At 36.7% G+C, this 22,239-nt stretch overlaps 2 protein-coding genes across 2 annotated transcripts in view; one reads left to right on the forward strand and one right to left on the reverse strand.

Moving 5' to 3' along the window:
* Nucleotides 1-842: 842 nt before the first annotated feature.
* Nucleotides 843-2,512, forward strand: LOC131693173 (probable trafficking protein particle complex subunit 13 homolog). Its single transcript, XM_058980790.1, has 4 exons — nt 843-975; nt 1,035-1,422; nt 1,486-1,927; nt 1,990-2,512. The coding sequence occupies exons 1-4, from the start codon at nt 939-941 to the stop codon at nt 2,395-2,397; spliced, it is 1,275 nt and encodes a 424-aa protein (XP_058836773.1). The 5' UTR covers nt 843-938; the 3' UTR covers nt 2,398-2,512.
* LOC131693174 (RING-box protein 2) overlaps nt 2,408-22,239 on the reverse strand; it is a 159,951-nt gene continuing 140,119 nt past the window's right edge. The window contains exon 2 of the mRNA XM_058980791.1: nt 2,408-2,731. Coding sequence (XP_058836774.1) covers nt 2,550-2,731 — 182 coding nt within the window. The 3' untranslated portion in view covers nt 2,408-2,549. The remainder of the gene's footprint in view (nt 2,732-22,239) is intronic.

Here is a 22,239-nt window from a genome sequence, read left to right on the forward strand (position 1 = left end):
AGAACAGCTTCTAATTTAAACAGCGAAATAAATTGGATGATAGAAATAAATAAATTCTCGACAAACTTATGATTACGGTTTAAAAGCCAACTGTCAAAATTCTCATTGAAAGGAAATTCCGGACAAACCGTTACTGGCAAAACACAGTTCATAGCAGTTGATGAAAGAGAAAACTTTTCTCTTTTGTTTACTACCAACATCTGTGACTTGCGAGTAACGGTTTGTCCGAAATTCCATTTCAAAGAGAATTTTGACAGTTGGTTTTTAAGCCGCAATCATATATTTATTGAGAATTGTTTATTTTTTACAGATATGGAAAATAATAAATGGGTGCGCCTTTTTCAAATTTTTTACCATTCGAGCCGCCATAACATCACCAAATCACCACAAAATTTGCTTGTGTTAAGAAACAAGGGGGGTTTGTTTTCCTCCAGCTGTCATATGTAAAACTGTCAACCAAATTAAACGTTTGAAAAAGCTCGTCTAAACTGTTCATAGTGATGTTGAAATGCTCTACGCCGCTGGAAAACTTATTCCGAACGCGCACAATACTGGTTGGTCAGGTTCTATCGTGAAAATAATTGGACCGAATAGTTATTTCCGATTTAAACAAACAAATAAGAATTAAACAAACAAACCGCTGAACCCACAAATATAGTTACAGATTGTCAAGTACTTGAGCCAACAACATCCAACCAGATTACCTCGAGATAGACAATATTTAATAATTTATTGAAAATTGTTTTTTCAATACGTCGTTCTTTTCAGTGTATTTACCCAGTATCGCGTAACGTAACGACCGAGTAACGTTGTATTATTCAAAGGGTATGCATAGAGTTTGTTGAGCGTGTAGTGTTTTTGTTGACTTTTCTTCAGTGACAAAGTATTTGATCGAATTGATTTTGGGAATTTATCGGAAAATTTAGATTAGATTTACAATGGCAGACCCAACAGAACATCTTCTGGCATTGAAAGGTAATTTCAACAGTACTGTTAGATTTGTCTATAGAAAATAACATCTGTCCTACTTCCAGTAATGCGCCTGACACGCCCAACACTGGTGAGTTCTCAGATCGTGACAGCAGAAGCAAAAGATTTGCCACAGAACACATTCGATAAAGTTCTAAAAGGCACTGCCACGACAGTCCATGGCAGTGAAACACTGGCCGCAGGTCAACTGATGCTGTTACCTCAAAGTTTTGGCAATATATACCTAGGTGAAACGTTTTCCAGCTACGTGTGCGTGCACAACTGTCGCGCTCATCCTGTGAGTAATGTCACGGTGAAAGCGGATTTGCAGTCCAACAACACCCGGATCAGTTTGCCAATCCATGCGGACAAGCAAGGACCACTAACATTACATCCCGATGAAACACTAGACGATGTGATACATCACGAAGTTAAAGAAATCGGAACGCATATGTGAGTTGGAAGTGGATTTATTTGGCATTTTACTTAAGTTGTTTTCTTTCCAAACTTTCTTAGATTAGTATGCGAGGTATCTTATTTATCTGCAGCAGGACTAGAGGCTTCATTCCGCAAGTTTTTCAAATTTCAAGTGGTCAAGCCATTGGATGTCAAAACCAAATTTTACAATGCTGAAACAGATGAAGTCTATTTAGAGGCACAAATACAAAACATTACTGTCGGGCCAATTTGTTTGGAGAAGGTCGAGCTGGAAAGTTCAGAGCAGTATACTGTGGTTTCCTTGAATAAGTTACCATCGGGGGAATCTGTGTTTTCGCAAAGGACGATGCTTCAACCCCAAAATAGCTGTCAATTTTTGTATTGCATCAAACCTTTGCCGGAAATTATGAACGATCCTAAAGCATTGAAGGCTGCCAATAACATTGGCAAACTGGATATTGTATGGCGATCAAATTTGGGAGAGCGTGGTCGTCTGCAGACGAGTCAGCTTCAACGTAGTGTGAGTATGCTTTCATCATTTGGACGACCGGTAAAATAATAAGCAACTAAATTATATTATAGCCCATTGAATATGGTGATCTAAGGTTGACGGTTATTGAAGCCAATAGCACAGTTAAAATCAGCGATGGTTTTGACTTTAAATGCCGTGTCACGAACACAAGTGAACGATCGATGGATTTGGTGATGAACCTGAATACCAAGGCGAAAATGGGATGCGGCTACACTGGACAAACTGAAATTGCGTTAGGAACTTTGGAACCAGGGAAGTTTATCGATTTCAGTCTTACCGTGTGTCCGGTACGATTAGGATTAATCACGATTAGTAATCTGCAGCTGACGGATGTATTCATGAAACGAAAGTATGAATTTGATGACTTTGTGCAGGTATTTGTTGTCGACGAAGATTATGAGGAGAATGATTTTCAATTGGACAAGTACGTGCGATATAGCATTCCACAATCAGTCTAGGACGACTTGGTTCAGTTTACTAAAATAAGTTTTATTTATTCAAGTATAAACAAAATCGTTACAGAAAGAAATAAAAGTAGTCACAAAAAGCTTCCTGTCATCAGATTCAGGAAAAACGTCCTTTTTCTGTTCTGAAATTGCAATCTACTGTTTCACTTGCCCATTCTCTGGATGGACCATTCCTGCTGGCAGAGTGGACAACGATTGTTCTGCTTAATCCACAAAGACATACAGCAGTGATGGAAAGAATGGTTACATTCGCCCCAAACCACAACGCAATCCTGGCGTCCAAGAGTGTCCTTTTTGCTTTCGGCTTGACAGCGCAGGCAAGCATCTGAAAGTACATAAAATAAAATGCTTGTTGAAAATAATGCCAGATCGTGTTCAGTATAATTCGTAGCTTTGCAAATTAAGACGAAAAAATTTAGGGATGTTGAATAGGGTGGACTTTTGTTTAAATAAAATTACATCGATCGCATATACTCCCCTGTTCAAAAGGAATTTTGTAATATGCACGAGAGGACTGAAAATCAACAGATGTTGTAATATTTGAATGGCCAACTAAAATTAAAATTAAAAAAAACGAAGGGTTGGACAAAAATGTCAAAAACTGAAAATGGCAGTTTATTATTACATGATTATATTTTTTTAGCGTACTTTTACATTTTTAACCTAGAACTAACTAGAACAAATTCTTGGCCAATAACCAAAAAAAAAATTTTTTTTCGATTTTTTAATTAGTTATATTTTTTTTACGTACCTAAAAGCATACTGCATAATATCGCAAAATAAAGAGTATGTCAAAAATTGCTAAAGAATTTTTACATGGATGCAAAATAGTGATATTTTAAGGGGTTTTTAATCATTTTTTGTTATGTATCTAGCAAAATCGCTTTCATATGATGATGACTGTGTTAAATAAGACAATATTATAACAAACGTAGTTGAACATAACTATTTGTATAACCTCAGCTTAAAAATAACTGAAAAAACAGTGTTGCTGTATATTGGACCAGCTTTAAAAAAAACTTTTTTTTAACATTTTATTCCAAATTTGAATGTGAAAAAAGTTACATGATACGGCACGATCTGGCAATGTTGCTGAAACAACATTACAAAACAAGATTCTGGCTATCTAAAAAACATTAAATCTCTTCCGATCTTGTCCGATCTACAGATTCCAAGCGATTTGAAAATATTGATATTTATACTAATTTGAGGTACGCCGAAATGCTGTAGGGCCAAATACTATGTTTGGCAAAATGTATCTCTATGAATATGTGCACAGGCATCCCTTTTCTTTTTGCTTTTCCACTGACCAACTGCTCATGCAACGGGAAAAGCAAATGTATTCACAAGGATCACCTCAAAAATACTAGTATTCGAAAGGATATAGAAAATTGACCCCTGCACTGGTAGGTGGATAGATGCTAAATTCTCCCAAAAACTAGTTATTGTCTATTTTTAGTTCATATTAAGGTAAAATAACAGCAATAGCCGCAATAAATAGTTTTGGCCAGGATTCGATCCCAGTTGCTCCTCTGTGCAGCGCATCGTGATTTTTGTCAACTTATAAAAGGACTTGTAAAGTACATTTGCACCTCAGGCATTGGTTGTTTGTTTATTCGGGTTTTTAACCTGACCAATCATTCGTTCACTCTAGTAATATATATGCTCTAAAACAGTGGTTTTCAACCGGGGGTGAATTTGACCTTTGTAAGGAGTAAATTTTAACTTGTTATCCTAACATTCCCGTTGGATATTTGTCTTTATATATTGTTTCAGTGTGAATTAAGATGTTAGCTGAGTGTCTCTAGCAATAGCTTTCAAATTTAAAAAGTATGGTATTCATTGAAATGAAAATTAATCTGCCGAGGTAATGGTGATAAACAATTTTCAGAAAGAAGTACATGATGGAGATCAATATTCAAAAGCGGATTGAGAACCACTGCTCTAAAATTACTGCTCAGAATTTTTTTCGAGAGTTGTCCTACTGGAGCTGTAGAGCTAGGTCCTCGGAAGGGCTGCCCGTCAGAATCACGCACTACAATTGCAGACGAGACAGGCAATGGCGCCCATCAAACACTGCTTAAGGCCAATTGCAGTGGGCATTCATTGTACGGTTCAGATATGTGCGGGCGTAGGAACTTCGCGATCGCGTGCATAATCGCGAAGGGAGCGAGTATTCGTATGTTAACGTGTTTGATCGCCTGTGCGTTTGTATGTCGCGTGTGCTAACGTATATGTAATTTCGCGTGTATAAATTCTATTTAATAACCGTGCGCCTTTCGCATATTCGCGTGTGTTCTTGGATGATTGCGTGCGGACCGTTAATCTGATACTTAATTTTCGGAGTACGGTTCATATGCTAGAAGAAAGTGAGATCTGTCATATCACTAGAGTTTCCGATCATCTCAGCATGGAACGTGTTGTCTAGTGGAGCTTTATTTCTTGATTAGCCCAGCTGAATCCATGGACCTAAGTTGCTAAGACGGAGGGTGAATATTTTCGGACGTGACCGATTCATGAACACGTGAATACGGACATTAATAGGTTTGCGTTTGAAACTTCGAAAGTATTAAATCGTTCACCTTATTACCAGGGTGTTATCAAAATCGCGCGATCGCGGGCTTATGTGTGCGTGGTTGATCGCGAAGGGTTTAAGCGTTTGTATGTTAACATGTTTGTCGTCTTTGTTAGCCTGTATATGACTTCGCGTGTATAAATTCGATTTGTAACCGTTTGGTCATTCACATATTCGCAAGCGTTCTTGGATGGTCACGCGGAGCATCATTCTGATATTTAGTTTTCTGTGTACATTCTGACAGGGAGTGAGTTACCCCTTATTACTAGAGTTCTCGTTCATATCGTCATGAAATGTGTTGTCCAGTGGATATGAGAGCTTTCTTTTTTCAAATTGGTCCAATTGAAGGCATGGACCTAGACTGCTGGTACCAAGGATAGACTTTCGGAAGTGACCGATTCATTATCGTACGAGCGCCGTAGTTTTTAGGTTCACGCTTGAGATCGCGCTCAGACGTTTACCTTATCACCGGGATGTTATCATGTTTGCGAGATCGCGCTCAGACGTTTACCTTATCACCGGGATGTTATCATGTTTACGAGATCACTGGTGCAGGTTGCGTGGATGGTCGCGAACGGCTCACGCATTTGTATGTTAACGTATTTGTCGCGAGTATAATTTCGATTTTTTGTCGCCATGTTGTTTATTGGAAATCATCGTCATCTTTTTGTTTGATCCACCTGAAGGCATTGGATCTATGCTACGAGAGCCGAGGATAGGGACTTCCGGACGTAACTGATTCAAGATCGCGCGAAGACGGGTATTTGGAGATCCACTGCTGAGACCGCGTTTGTGAATTTATAAGTGCTAAACCGTTAACTTAGTCACTGGGGTTATCCTGTGGGCGTGATCGCGGGCGTAAGTGTACGTAGATGATCGCGAAGGACTGGAGCGTTTGTATGTTAACGTTTTGGTCGCGTGTGCTAGCGTGTATGCAATTTCGGGTGTGTAAATTATTTTTTATGTATGCGTGGCCATTCGCCAGTTTGCGTGTTCTTGAATGATCGCGCGCGAACCGTGAGTATACTTAATGTTTAGCGTATGGTTTAGATGCTAGAAGAGAGTGAGTTCTCTCGTTTCACTAGAGTTCCCGGTCATGTCGCCATGGAACGTATTGTCGTAAGTATTAGCGTCATTTTTTATTGGTCAATTAAACGCATGAGTTTGGGCTGCTAGGATTGAGGGTAGAGACTTCCGGATGTGACCGCGCGAGTAGTGGGTTAATGTTTTAGAGCGCGCGAGTTCGCGTGTTCGCGTTTGTGTTATCGCGAAAGCCACGTTTGTACGTTTGGACTGAGAGAGGTTGTGAGAGAATAAGCTATTATTAGTGAGTGTTAGTATGGATCTAATTTAAGATAAAGTAATAAAAGAAGAAGAAAATATCATGCCGAATAAAGAAAAATGAAAAAAATTAAGTAGAAGTATATAAATTGATCGATATTATTTTTGGGAAACATGAGTAGCGGAAAAGTAAACTACTAGAAGTACAAAAACAGACTAATGAAGTAGAAGAAGTGATCACATGTAACATGCAATACAACTACTAGAAATCGTCTAAAAGCCAACAAATGAGAGACCGAAAATAAAAGTCGCAAGGACAGAACATGCACGCAATCGCTTAAAAATGTTCACGCGTAAAACTCGGAAAGGCTAAACCTCCAGTATAAAAAACGGATAAAAGTAAATAAATTATTCGCAGGAGATTCCGTATACCGTCATATTCAATATTGGATTATATTGGATAAGAATTGGATATGTTTTTTCCGGTTTTTATAATTAATGTTTTTTTTATCCGACTCTTACAGAACAAAGTCCAGTTCGATTTTTATATTTGAAGTTTATATCCGGTTTTTATATTCTAATATATTTTAAACGGGTTTTACGAAGCATGTTCTGTCTTTGCTACTTTTATTTTGATCGCTGATACTTATTTACCATTAGCGACAATTGTATTCTGTTAGAATTTATGCTACGCTGACCGGAATGGATGATTGGATGATTCATGTGCGTCAGTAAATTGATCCAAATGATCACAAATAGTCAGACGAACACATGCACAGATAGACATATGATTAGCACACAACACAACCAATAGGATTCAATTCTTATATTTTTAAAATTCTCCTGCGCACGTTGACGAAGTTCACCGATAAATCAACACACAATGACTTCCACTGCGAGAGATGCTTACAAATACTGCAATTAAGCTGTTGCACAATGTTTGCGAACACAGTCCACAGAAAAAGCCAATCCACGTTGAGCCGGTAGTCGACCACGCCAGTGTGCACAGGCTGTTTACTGACCGTTAGTTTGGGTTAGTGCAGAGCAGTGCAGTAACATTTCATTTCATTCAATCGAAACTGAATGAACGCAGTCAATCAGTCGTTTACGGTAGCAGTCATATTCATTTAACGCATCAGTTACTGTTGATCTGAAGCTCGGTTCATGGCACTTTACTCACCGTTGCTTTCACTGTGTAGTTACCGGAAACCGCCATCATTTTTTTTTTTTTCAAAATTCCGGTATTTTATGACTACTCTAAATACCCATATCGATAGTTGTTTTCACTGTTTCTTGGTAACTAAAGGCCACCATCTTGGATTTCAAAATGACCGTGTTAGCATGACTGAGCTGTGGATCTGTTGGGGTTTAAACAAGATGTAAAAATAGCAAAAGCCGTAAGTTCTAATTTGTTTCTTGTTCTTCCAGGTCGCTGTTGTAAATCTGTCGTAATCGGGATTTGTTTCTTTATTGGTGCTGCTGGTTGCTGGTTCGGAGGCATTTGACATTAATCATCGTTATTTCGGTTCTGGATATGGTAGTTGGTTTTACTTGCACTGGGGATGATCGTTATTGATTTGGTGTTTGTTACTAAGGGTGGGCGAAACGCGATTCTGGTCTATGCGGTACGAAACGAAACGAATAACTCTTCCGTATTCTCTTAACGATACGAAACGAAACGAAATTTTAATAGTAGATGTTGTTCGCAACACGAAATTCTTTGTTGACGAAAACATTTGCGAACTATTGCGAAATTTTTCAAAAACCATTTGATATAAGGAAAGTTAATTACTTTTAATGCTTTTGAATAGTAGAAAGTGTCCAATTATGATTTGTAGCTCATGGTAAGCGATCGAAGATTAAAAACATTTTTCAAAAATTGTGACTGTATATTTGTAAAAATAGTCAGGAAAAGTCATATACATTATTAGAGCAATTATCTCTTTTTAGTTAGCCCAAGGCTTACTGGGCCACAGAAGCAATCTAGCAAACGAAATTTAAAACTCATTTAGTTTTCGTTCTAGCGAATTCTGAACTGTTACATCTAAGCCTTTGTTTCGATTATAGAGGTTTTAACATTAGTCATTTGCCTCTTTTACTGATTAGATAAAGTTTCAACCCTATATGCGGGGTTGGGACACGAACACAGGTGAGTTGCGTATAAGGTCAACTACGCTTTCCCGAGCAAATACTCATGGGTTCAAACACCACACAGCCCCTTGACAAGACCATGAACATGGTCCGTGTCGACTTTCACGACCTTTAAAACACCATTAAATGGTCTCAATAACCCATAAAAATACCAACGCATGGTTTTTCTATGGGATCTACCGGACCATGACGATGGTGTTTTTGAGGGTTGAACCCATTTCAAACACCCATGTCCAACCCCATGAGTATGGGGGTATTATGGACTTTACGTTTGCTCGGGTTGCTCGCCCCGACCTAAGCTTTCGGAACAAGTAATAATTGTTAGATTATTAAAAATAATGTCGAAAAATCTACCTTTTTCACACATCATAACTCCAAATGCGCAAAATGAAATTTCTTAGGATAAAAAGATTAGGTTTGAAGGGTATTTTGTGGAAAAAATCTTACTGAAGTTATTACAGTTACAAGACCTAGAAATAGAGGATTCCCAGAAATTATTTCATCATGGGTTATTCATATCTTTACCGAAGACAGCAAATATGTATCATTCATTATACTAGTCGGTTATAGGCCCATTTTACGTCACAGCGCTAAAACAAAATTATTTCGTAATATCCACTTTCATTAGAGCTTCCATTTCCCGACCGTTTTCAGATTCCCGGGATTCGGGAAATAAATAATAAATTTCCCGGGAAATCCCGGGATCCCGGGAATATAGAAGAAAAATAAAAAGGTGAATGTTTCTCTTGAAAACAAAAGAATAAATTGAAAAGTTTTCAAACCCGTTTGATTGCATGTATATCTGCTCTAAAGCAGTTGTCAGAAGATGGCGATTTGGTGGCCTACACATCATTCAATCTTTTGATAACTCGTCAATAAGTTTAGGCAAAACTTTCACTTGGCTATATGTTTAGCCTAAATTTTGGTAATTATGGTAATGATTACGATTGGGACGATATCCTAAACGCAGCTGCTGGAGTTACTGTCCAAAATTGGAATTCGTTGTTCTGATACGATGGAATGTGATCAATTTAATGCAAAGAACCTTCTTTGGTAATTTTGAATGAAAAGATTGAGCTGCTTCAGGGTAGTGTGCAGTTACTTCCGATCAAAAGAGGAAAGTTTATACATGGACAGTATAAACGTCTTGTACATGGACAGTATAAGACGTCACGGTAGGATCAGCATCATTTCGAATTAAGTGTGAATCAAAATCAAGCAGATAATGGACGAACTGTGCAGCAATGGAGCCTATTATCGATTTCCTGTTACGGGCAAGTATCTGGATTGCTTGATCGTATCCCTTTAAAAAGCCTGCCTGCATCCTTGAAAGCATTCAAAGACTTTGGATGCGCATGATATTGGACAGATACAACGTTATGTATTTCTTTTCATACATCCAAAAATTTACAGATATTACAGTTACATTATTACATTACATTATGCATTCGATGAACCGACCAAATATTTCTGCAGACGTTCTAGAAACATTCCTTATTTTAAATAGCGTTTGCGTTAAGCATGATATCACTACAAACCATCCCAAGTTTTGAAACAAACACATATCGATTTTTTTAAGAAAGTAACGCAATTTCCAATACTAATTTGATTGCAAGCCCTTTCATTCAAGATCTAACTATTAAAATAAACTATTAAAAGAATTGTTAAAAATCTGATCAATCGGTTCATCGGTGGCAGAGATATCGTGCGCATTACTAACGCTACTGCAAGGAAATGGTTCGGTATAAATTAATCCATTTTTGAATGAAAATTTGAATGAATGCAAAATTCTTCAGCAGTATTAAAAAAATCACATATCAGTGAGCCTAAAGATATATAGTCCATTGATCTGCAAATCAGTTGGAAAAGCACAACCTGAATTCACTACTCACTCCAAATGTTTGCAGGTAAAGAAATTTTCTACAGAATTTCATTGGGAGAATCTAAGTCTTATGGAATAAATTAAAAACCTTTTTCCCCGGGATTCCCGAATCCCGGGAATGAGAAAACACAATTTCCCGAGAATCGGGAATCCCGGGAAAACCAAAAATCCCGAGATTCCCGGGAAATAAATTCCCGGGATAGAAGCTCTAACTTTCATGCTTTCTTTGGTTTTTGGTCAATATCTCGTATGAAAATTGCCCGATAAATAAAATAAATAAACTGTTCAAAGCATGTTCTCTTTCCAATAATTTAAAATCTTATGTAGGATTACATCAGGAATCAGAATATATTGGTTTAAATGGCACGTTCCCCGTATGTAGTCGGGGATTTATGCGACCACAGTCTAAATAAAAGAAAATTAAGAATGTCAAAAATTATACTTGTAACAGCTTAGTCGCTTGAAACTTCAAAAAAATTATATTTGATCTACCCACGGATACTTTTTACAAAATATTGACGAATAAATGAAACTACCCAAAGCTTTTTGAAAAATCTCGAAAACGCTGCTTTTAAAAGGAAAACGAGTGTTGTTTTCGTGTTAGGCGACGCAAACTCGACTTTGAAAACTTTTTTCTTAGCTTAGCTTACCCCTAAATTTGTAAAATAGTGTTATTACTTTTGTAAATTAGTCAACCTAGTCCATATATCTCAATTACCTTTGAATAGGCCGTTAACGCTCGAGATTGACGAATATTATCTGTGATATAATTCTAGCTAAAATGAATAAGCTGTACTTTGAATCAATTTTTCATTACTCACGGTACCTTGCGCATGACATATCAGGTAAATCGTTGCTCCGATCAGTTATCGAAATCTACTCAGTCATCGCAAGACGGCTTTAAGAATTGAGAATTACTCCGGATGCTTCGGTTCACCTTTCAATAGATAAATCGTTATAATTTTTGTGTAAAATCGATTTAACCAAGAAACAGTTACACAGTCTAAAATTAACTGAATTTTGATAAATTTCGAAAAGTTTCGCAAACTTTGCGAAACAGGCGAAAAAAATCGCAAAACGTCGGAGAAATTTGCGAATTTAAACGAAATTTTCCTTAAAGTTTCATTTCGCAAAGTTTGCGAAAAATTTCGTTTCGATTCGTTTCGTTCCGACATTTTGCGAAAAAAATTAAATTTCGCCCACTCTTATTTGTTACTGCCCGATCTGCAGTTGTTGATTTAGCAATCGGTTGCGGTTTAGCTTACAAAATTTCACAGCTACAGTACTATCAATTACAAACTTACCAATTAGTTATGGAATGTGCGTTTAGACTTCGTCTTATCAGAATTCGACACTGTCTTAGTGCATAGTAATTTTAATTAACCCATTATTGCCCAACCTACTATATATAGTAGGTGATAAGAATAACTCCTGTTACTCATTCAATAACGCAGAACAGACATTATCAATGAGTTAATATTGTTTATATACTCTTACAGAATGCGTTTAGAGAAGTTAGAGTGGTTAAACCGGTGTTTATATTTTCATTTTATTCAATTTTCCCTAAAGGGGTTACACATTTTTTGATAATTAGATATTCTGAAACTATACGATGAGAAAAATTTTCTCAAAATTTCATTAAGATCGGAATACTATAACTTGAGTTACATCTATTCATAGACCGCTACCCATTGACCACTCGTAGGCCGTGCGTAGTGTTTGATATGCTAGGCTGTTGACTCGCTGCACCGACAGTAAAACTCGATTATCTCGGAGTTGTATTTTATTGAAAAGTTCATTCGCGGCGATCACGATATCTCAGGAACCAAATAATCGATCAATCTGAAATTTTCACTGGTTGTTCCTTATTATATCAGCTACTTTGAGTACTAAAATAATTTTACTGGAATGACCACATTATTTTTTTTTCGATCGGAAAACTCAATTTGTGATGCGCGTGAAAAATAAGTTGGGCAATAATGGGTTAATTTTCTTCTTAGTGGGTAAGGGGTTTGCTCAAAAACACAAATAGTGTCTCTAGCGTCAGCTTAGTTCTGGCACTAAGTTAGTGTCGGAATCCGATGAGACGAAGTCTAAAGGCAAATTCCATAAATTTAAGGTGTTGTGCCCTTCACGCGCAAAAGTGGTTTAACAGATTTTTTTTCTTCGTGGTTAAAAAAATCTTCTTAGGGATAAATATAGGAAGTGTGATAATTTTTTAACTAAATTGAAAACTTTACATAGATATTGTTTCGCTATTTTTTTTTCAATTTTCAACGTTTAGCTTCGAATGTATTCAACATAAAGATTTCAACAAACAAACAATTTATTATTCATATTCACTGAACTCAATCGTTGTCGGAATCCTTTGTTGCATATAAGCAGGAATTCGGATAGATTTCTGAATTAATTTCTGTATGGTTTGATTGTGAAAGGCGAAGGAAAATTCGTAATTCAACAACTTATGATTTACATGAAATATTACTGCCCATAAAAGCATAAGAGTCCCATATTGAAAAACAGCAAGCCGAGAAAAACGCTGTTGAAGATTTACATTTTCGTTAAACCTTATGGATGGGACAACCATGTTTTGGTATTTTTTCGATATTTTCCCAACAAACCTGATAATATTTTTTGTGCATTGTTGATTCCGTGCTAAAACAGAATGCAATCCAACAGATTACTCATTTTTGACAAAAATCCATATAGGACTCTTATGTTTTTATGGGCAGATTAGGACTTATATAAAAATTATGACAACATGTATATAAAAGTTAAAAAGCGGTTTGTTGAGAGACTGCATGGTATATCGGTACATGTGAAGTGATATGTCTAGTATCGCCGATACCGATATACAAATTCTGCTTAAAATTTAATAAAAAGAAACATGTCTATTGCCACGTAGTACGTATAGGGCTACAGATTGGAATTGTTTGCTTTGATTGCATACACAATATTTTTCCGCATATCAATTGGGTCCTCCAACGTCAATTAGTCTTGATTGGAAATCAACCACGATGGGCGTGTCAAAACAGATTCATACTTGTGCACTCTGGTTGACAACTGAGTTGATTGAAATCGATCCGGAATAAATGGGCAATCACAGCGGAAACGAGCGTCTTATTCGAAAGAAGACAATGATATGCTTCAAAAATTCTTAATATGTGTTGCAAGATTGATAAATTACACTATTTAACAAATTTAAATAGTTTTTAAGACTGTTACAGATTTAGTACTTGGTATTTCTCTATATGTACATTTGTGATCATTCGCAGTGTAAAGAGTGAGTAACTAATTATTGCGACACTTTCAAATTTGCGTAACTTTTTTCATACGTGATCGAAAAGAACCAAATTTTGCCCAATTTCTTTAGAGTGAATTGTTTACGTTCGCTAAGGCAATGAGATTTTGGTAGAGATAGAAGAAAATCTGCAAAACGTTCGTGATAGGATTTTATGCACTGATTGGCAAAATTCTGAGTTGTCACATTGCGCCTTGGGAAAACTATGGATATACATAGGATAGTGCGCGAGAGTAGCATAGCGCACACAATAAACTCAAGCTCACCAATCAAATCCAAAACACAGTTTTCGATTCAGGCAATGATGAAAACTGAAAAAGTTGCGTCCAATAGCTCGAAATCAACAGCCAGTACAAATAGTAAGGATGCTAATAGCAAACACGGTAGGTTCACACTTGTGACTCCTGTGTTGAAGAAGCGTGGAAACACATCTAATAGCGAGAAAAGACAGCATTTACAAAAACGACATGAACGTGTTCGATAATAAGAGAGAAGTAAATGAATCCCAAGATGCAGTTAGTGAGGAAAGAAATATTTCCTTGTCAAGAAAAAGCTTTCACCGCGTATCAAGAGGCGTGCATGAGAATCACTCGTTACATTTCATCAAACAACTCTGGTCGCACCCAGAGAAAATCTCTATTTGTCACTTGTGCAAACTACAGAGGACTTGCGATTTTTTTTTGCGCTTAATCATTTAAATAAATATAAATAATTGTGTAGTAATAATACAAAGGTGGTCGTCCACGTCCCTTATCGCCTATTTTATAAAGTGATCCATCAACAGTGCTATCTTTGAAAATGAACTGGTTATACAACTAATTTGTTCGATCTCATTTTATTGCAAATATTAAGTAGTCTTCGTTTTATTATATTCAGAATTGCATATATTTTGTCGTATGTAATTTAAGTGTTATTTGATTTGGTGGCATTGTAAGGGAACACGTATCCGCCGGTTGATGCTAATCGAGCTGACATTTCTTTGGACTGAGCAAACTAATTTCATTGTTTGTTTAGTGTTTATTTGACCAACTAGGAAACCAATCCACTGGCCATTTAGTATGAGTGGGGAATACGCATAGTCTTGTCTGAGTGAAATGATGACTTTGAGATTGAGAATTGACAGTTCGCAAGAAGAATCGAAAGCCAGTTACCAATTTTTGGCAGTCATATCAAAACGAAGAACATGTTTTATTGTCATATTCATTGGCTTACTTTTAGTCCATTAAATCAATTAAATTAATTGTTCTATTAATTATTGAGTACTTTTATATGTTTTGAAATATTACATGCACTATATTATTGATTGTCATGTTAATCATATTTCTTCATGAGTATAAAAAATATTATACCTTGATTATTAACGTAAAAGGTGACAGATTAGTTCCTTTTCGTTCCCATTGTCTTCAACCTTGTTCTGGTAATTAGCGTAAAAATTAGCGGCATCGGTTGTATACTCGATATGCAAAGCTAGTCGTTTCAGTAATTTCGGCAGTGCTTATTTTATACCGAATAAAATGCGCTTCAATCAGCTTAACAATGCGCTCGAATAATGATAACATAACAATCGGCACCTTATTCAATTGTTCGCGGAGAAAAAAACCATTCCTTTTGTTATAAAAATACCAAATTTTATACACGACAAATAATACTTGTATTACGAAATCTTCAATTACATAGGTATTAGCATATCTATTTCGACAAATGTCTTGAGACACTAAAGGTAATCGCTTTTCATTATATTGTACTGTTTTGTTTCTGAAATGTCGTGTTTCGCCGGAAACAAGGAATAATAAAATCGTTCACATACCGTTTGATTCAATTAAACATAAGCAACACTCCCGACTATCGGCAGTCCAGAGCTAAAGTTGCTTTTTTACAAATCGATCATTTCCACATTATTTCAACAAACGATAAATCTAAATTCTAAAATAGCTAAATCTAAAATTCGATAAATTCTCGGCAGCCGGCTGCCCAGAGCAATAAACACATGATAAGGGGTCATGCATAAATGACGTAGCATTTTAGGGGGTAGGGGGGTACACCAAATTTCTGACGAAGTGTGACGAGGGGGAGGGTAGGGTCAGAAGTTGTGCGACGTAGCATTAAGTTTAATTTTTTTGGCGGGCATCAAAACCCATTAATTAGAGAAAACAATTTAATGTTCCTCCATTCCTAAGTTGATTTTCACGCGGTTTTTCATTTTGTAAATTTTACTGTTCGCGGAATGGCAGGCTCGCAAAGAAAAGGATAGATTTTTCATGCGGATTTAAATTTCCGCATTAGTTAGCTAATATTGCTAACTTGTAGACTTATTTTGGTAGCTGAATTAAATTTTCTTTCGGATTCAATCAAAGAAAATTTTGTGATTTAGTTGAGTTTATGCTTCCCAAAATCGTTGGCAGCTGCAGGATTGTGAACTTTTCTTCATGCTTTATGACATGTAAAATTCTAAACAAAACTATCCACACAATATTTGTCATGAAATGGGCTTCTTTTGTAGGCAATTTGCTGTTATAATGAAAATGTTGATAAAAGTCGTCAAACATTTTGTAAGGACATATATTTAAAAGAATTGAAAAACATATGTAATTTTTTCATCTCCCGGTCACGTTGCGTGGGAGGGGGGGGTTAGAGATATGCTACGTCATTTACAAGGGGGAGGTTAGAATTTTGTGACCAAATGATACGAGGGGGGAGGGAGGGGTTGAAAATCGCCAGAAAAAAGCTACGTCATTTGTGTACGGCCCCTAAGACTTCTGAGAGTGGCATAAATCGCATCACTTATCAAGGTGAATCTAGATTTGCGTAACTCTTTGCCCCATCCTACTAACAAAAACTCCCTCCCGTGGCAAAGGTGAAGATGCAGAGGTATACACGGTCTCCATAACAACGTTTGTTACACTAATATTCCTTTCCTTCCCCGATGACTGTAAGGACGTGGCCGGTGCCGTTATTGGCGTTTCAACTAATAGAACACTCGAAACGTGCACATTGAGAATGGATAGCTACTCCCAGACCCCATTCGTTGATTCTCTGTGCAATTTCGCTTGTTCTGGTCAATCACGGAGTAGCAAGTACGACTTGTAGTCATCATGATCATGCTCATGCTCATAATTGTGAAGAAATAATACAAAATTACGAATCCATTCGCTTTGGCTCGACATGGCTAGTTTTTACCTTGGATATGGCTTTGACATGACAAAAAACGAATTGAATTTGATATGCAGGGTTTTAATGGGTTACACACAATAGTTTTCTTAGTATTTCAATACTAGTCTCTTTGTTTTCTAATTCCAACCTTACTCTAAAACGGAACAAATAAAAAGGCCTCGAGAGTTGCGTCTGAATAATTTAGAACACATTGCGTCGGTGAAAAACTCTATTTGGTGAGTAAAAGCGCTATAACCTAGGCTCATTAGACAGGACAAGGCTAAATACCTCTGTCCAATCCCAAGAGGACAATCTTAGCCAAGTCACTCTCAACAGTTTATTAAACCCCTATCAAATTGAAACTGTCGGTACGGTTGTTAACGTTCCTTCATTGTTCAGACAGTAAAAAAATACTCACGCCACAGCGATCGCACATAGTACCTCCAAACCAGTATCAAAGCACCACTAACAATGAAGCGATGCTGAAGAAGATCGATACACAATGGCGACCCATTAGAATAATAATATCAGACCACGAACATAGCAACGACGACGAGCGCTGCACTGCACCATGGGCCACAAATCGATTTTTTTGGTCGAAAATCCAGAACTTATAAACCGTTAGTACTAGACTTTCAGTGTTTTTGGAACAAATTCTCTACAATAAGTGTTCTTCATTTTAGGGAAAACAAAATTGGGGTGGCCCTCTCGATTTTTAAAATAAAAAAATTGTCTCCTGAATGAAAAAAGATAGGAGAATATGACCTTCCAAAGAAATGTAGAGAAATTAATTTTGAGTAACTTTGCTGAAGACGTCGAAACTCTACCTTCAACGGTTTTTATTTTACAGCGATTTCCCTTGTTCCGTTTAGGGTGGCTCTTAAAAATTCAGTTTTTTTAATATAACTTCTTAGAAGTTGATTTCTCGTAAATGTCGACTTCAGACAAAAATTAGCTCTTACAAATGCGCACATTTCTTCTTCAAAGACCAACTCATTAACTTTTATATAAACAGAGTTATTGACGATTTTATGCTCAAAATTCGACATTTTCTAAGCTAAATAACTCCGAAGGTGGCAAAAAGTGGCAATCAATGTTATGACCAACTGATAGTACTTCAAAAACACTACAAAATAAGGGATATATGGTTTGTCTCCTAGCGACTGTTCATGTGAAATGTTTGCTTATAAACTCCCTCTGTTACAGAGAATGTATGCGGAATTCATCTAAATTCGTACAATATATATTAATCATAGTCGCCGTTCTTATATACACATATCCGGATCTCCGATGCAAATCAAATTTAATGGTACTCTCGAAACATGTTATTTTTAACTTGTTTCGTGGAGTGAAATTGTACATAAAACATGTGGTTTTCGGACAACGGTTTATAAAAAGAATGTTTGGAGTATTTGCATGGCATACGTTTTATTCGCATGGCAAAAAAGAAATTATTATCAACGTATTACAATATATTGAAAGCTCAGGTCAGGGGCGGCGAAACATTTTACGCCCGAGTAGGTAGAAAGCATAGAATGAGGGGTCCTTTAGTAATGATTTTTTTCCCTTTTCACAATGCATACTCTTACATTACATTCACATTAAGTCACGTTCGTTTATGCAATTGAAATTGTGGTACATCGATGTTTTCAAATGTGTGTAGTGCGAGATACTTGCGTTGCACATCTAAATTTTTTGAAATGGTTCAAAATTTCGGTTATTTTCGAGTGGGTAGTACTACCCATACTACCCACGCTTTCCGCCGGCCCTGGCTCAGATTTACCTTTGTTTAGCATCAATGATTTATTTGTCTTTTATTAATTATATTACCTCCTCTGTTTCAGCTCATTGTAATTTGCTCTAATAGTTTCCCAAAATACAATTTTTTGTCTTTGGAAATTAACAAAAAATAATTCACGTGAACGTTGGGGGACAAGCTGTTCAGTTCTCATTATTAGTATTTTTTACTATTATCAAACGGATAGATTGGCAGCCTGCTACTTCGGAGTTATTTTCCATACGCGGCAAAAAAACTTTATTAATGATATCAATCCATTATCCATTTCATAATAACTCTATGAGGTTATGTCGATAGATTAATTGATGCTAATAATGGGTCCTTTATGAATTACTTCAAGCGAGATAACCTACATATTAAAAACGGAAGTTTAGACTACTAAGGATGGTGCAAATATGCGATAATTCATCAATTTCGACTGCTCTGGAAGATTCAGGGATTCTGTCAAGTGACAGTTTTTATGTTGATTTTAGGCTTTTAGGATAAAGATTCTATCAGGATTCTTAAACTTTTCAACGAGGAAAATAATGTAAAACTGGTGTTGTATAATAAAAATTTTCAGTATTTTTCATTCTGCGACGATTTTCATTAATGGGTATTTTTTACGTATTTCGTTGTAAGTTTTCCACAAGAAACAATAGGTAAAACGTAACCAGGTTGACGTACAAGCTCTTTACCCATTAAGTGGGCTATTCCACTTTTATTCAAAATGGGCAGTTTTCTATGTATTAAAAGGTACTTTAATTTATCAGAGTAGAAATTGTTGAAACGCACAGAAAAAAATTTACCGCTGAGAAAATCATTATAGGGACGATCCATACATGACTTAGCATTTTTTAGTAATTTTTAGCACCCCCTCCCCCATCGTAGCATTTCGTCACAAACCTCTAAATAACCCCCCTGGTAATTACGTAGCTTGACGGTAATTCTCCCCCCCCTTGTCAACGAAAAATATAAAAAAAATGAAAAATAATGTTAGTTAGTCCCCTTTAAAAAGCTACGCAGCGCGACATGACCCCCTACCCCTTGTCGTCACATATCACAAAATACAATACTCCCCCTCCCCCATATAATGCTACGTCATTTATGGATGATCCCATATTAGTTTTTTAAACTAATAAGTTGGTCTCCAAAGAAAAAATAGGCACTTATCAGAACGAAATTTCAAATTTTTTGGAAAATTTACTTCAAAAGCATTTTATTGAAACACTATTTTTTAAAGGTCAAGTTAAACCAAATAATGGAAAATGCCGTAAAATAAATGCCTCTGACGATATTTAAGGAATTGTCAACAAAGTTACTCAAACATGATTATTTTTTAATTTTCAGTAGGTCTTCATACTTCTATTGTTATTATTCAGGAGAAATTATTTTCGTTCCAAAAAGCAAGAAAACCACCCTGTTTTTTACACCGAAATGAAGCGCACTTAATGTGAAGAAATTCTTTTGAAGACACTGAATGTCTAGCACTTACGGGATATAAGAACTGGATTTTCAACAAAAAATCGATTTTTGGCTCATGGAACAGAGGTAGTTTATAAGCAAACATTTCACATGAATTGTCGCTAGGAGACAAACCATGTATCCCTTATTTTGTAGTGTTTTTAAAGTACTATCAGATGGTAATAACATTGATTGCCACTTTTTGCCACCTTCCAAGTTATTTAGCTTAGAAAATGTCGAATTTTGAGCATAACATCGTCAATAACTCTGTTTATATAAAAGTTAATGAGTTGGCCTCTGAAGAAGAAATGTGCGCATTTGTAAGAGCTAACTTTTGTCTGAAGTCAACATTAACGAGAAATCAACTTCAAAGAAGTTATATAAAAAAAAACTGAATTTTTAAGAGCCACCCTAAACGGAACAAGGGAAATCTCTGTAAAATAAAAACCGTTGAGGATAGAGTTTCGACGTCTTCAGCAAAGTTACTTAAAATTGATTTCTCTACATTGCTTTGGAAGGTCATATTCACCTATCTCTTTTCATTCAGACGATAATTTTTTTATTTCAAAAATCGAGAGGGCCACCCTAATTTTGTTTTCCCTAAAATGAAGAACACTTATTGTAGAGAATTTGTTCCAAAAACACTGAAAGTCTAGTACTAACGGTTTATAAGTTCTGGATTTTCGACCAAAAAAATCGATTTGTGGCCCATGGTGCACTGGGTAATTGCCAAAATTTGGGAGGATCAGCTATGGCAGATAATGCACGAGTACGGTTTTTCGGATAAGCTAACACGATTAGTCAAAGCGACGATGGATCAGGTGGTTCTCTACGGTCACGAGACCTGGACTATGCTCGTGGAGGACCAACGCGCCCTTGGAGTTTTCGAAAGAAAGCTGTTACGTATCATCTATGGTGGCGTGCAGATGGAAGACAGAACATGGCGCAGACGAATGAACCATGAGTTGCATCAGCTGCTGGAAGAACCATCTATCGCGCATATCGCAATAATAGGACATTTGTGGTGGGCTGGACACGTCGTAGGAATGTCGGACGACGACCCGGTGAAGATGGTTCTTGAGGGCGACCCTACAGGAACAAGAAGAGGGACGCATAGCGAGCTCGACCAGATAGAGGACGACCTGCGAACCCTTCGAAGACTGCGAGGTTGGCGACAATTAGCAATGGACCGAGTGGAGTGGAGACGGCTTCTGCATACAGCAAGAGACAACAAGGCTCTAGCCTGAACGGTAAGGTAAGATACGTGAGACCACATGGTCGTACATATAAGTACGATCACGTATGTAGTGTACGATCACTCCGAGAGAAGGCGGACTGACTGGCCCCAAATTGCAATGGACAACGTAGCTAATGCTTCATCGTCAAAAACAGGATCCCAACACGCAGTAACAAATTGCATCAACAATATGCCACCGACAGAAAATAATCAGAAGGAATCCGAATATATTGACTCGATTGACACCCTGCCGGCGTTGTCGATTTGTTCCGTTTTCAAACGAGAGATTGGACATGAAATAAAAATCCATGATTTTCGCTTTAAAATTTCGAGAAATAAATTTACGAGTTTAAAGTATCTCGATTTTTCGGTAATTTCAATAACAAAGTAAATTTATCTGTTTGTATTTTAAAAAAAAACTAGCTACGAGACATGAGATATGAGCGACCAAAAATAAAAATCGCAAAGACAGAACGTGCTTCGTAAAACCCGTTTCAAACATATTAGAATATAAACTTCAAGCTTAAAAATCGGACATAGATCCGTCAGCATAAGAATTGCTTAAAAAGTTCTCACCCGTGAAACTCGGCAAGGTTGAACTATCAGTATAAAATCCGGTTAAAAATAAAAAAATCGTACGTCTATCGCTGATGTTCAAGATTAATAGTAGGCTAAAAAGAAACTACGTTGTAAGAATCGGAAATGTTTTTTTTTGGGTTTTTACTGAAAGTTTTTTATCCGACTCATACAAAGGAGAGTCCCTGTCCGATTTTTATATTTGAAGTTTATATCCGGTTTTTACATTCTAATATATTTGAAGCGTGTTTTACGAAGTATTTTCTGTCCTTGCGACTTTTATTTTAGGGCGCTCATATACGCAACTGAAAGGCGAACAGATACTCTAGCGATCAGTAAGATATAAACGAAAAATGAAATGATCAGATTGCGCGTCCGAGTTCTGATAATAGGTCTAGTACGTAGTCTAGTCTTTCGTTATATATTTACAGCTAATTTG

This window comes from Topomyia yanbarensis, chromosome 3 (assembly GCF_030247195.1).
Source record: "Topomyia yanbarensis strain Yona2022 chromosome 3, ASM3024719v1, whole genome shotgun sequence".
NCBI lineage: Eukaryota > Metazoa > Arthropoda > Insecta > Diptera > Culicidae > Topomyia > Topomyia yanbarensis.

What these genes read in the sequence shown, in the direction of transcription:
- LOC131693173 (XM_058980790.1), top strand. Translation starts at nt 939, where the DNA reads ATGGCAGACCCAACAGAACATCTTCTGGCATTGAAAG. An exon ending in AAAGAAATCGGAACGCATAT is followed by an intron (nt 1,423 to 1,485) that starts GTGAGTTGGAAG and finishes AAACTTTCTTAG; the next exon opens with ATTAGTATGCGAGGTATCTT. An exon ending in CGAGTCAGCTTCAACGTAGT is followed by an intron (nt 1,928 to 1,989) that starts GTGAGTATGCTT and finishes ATTATATTATAG; the next exon opens with CCCATTGAATATGGTGATCT.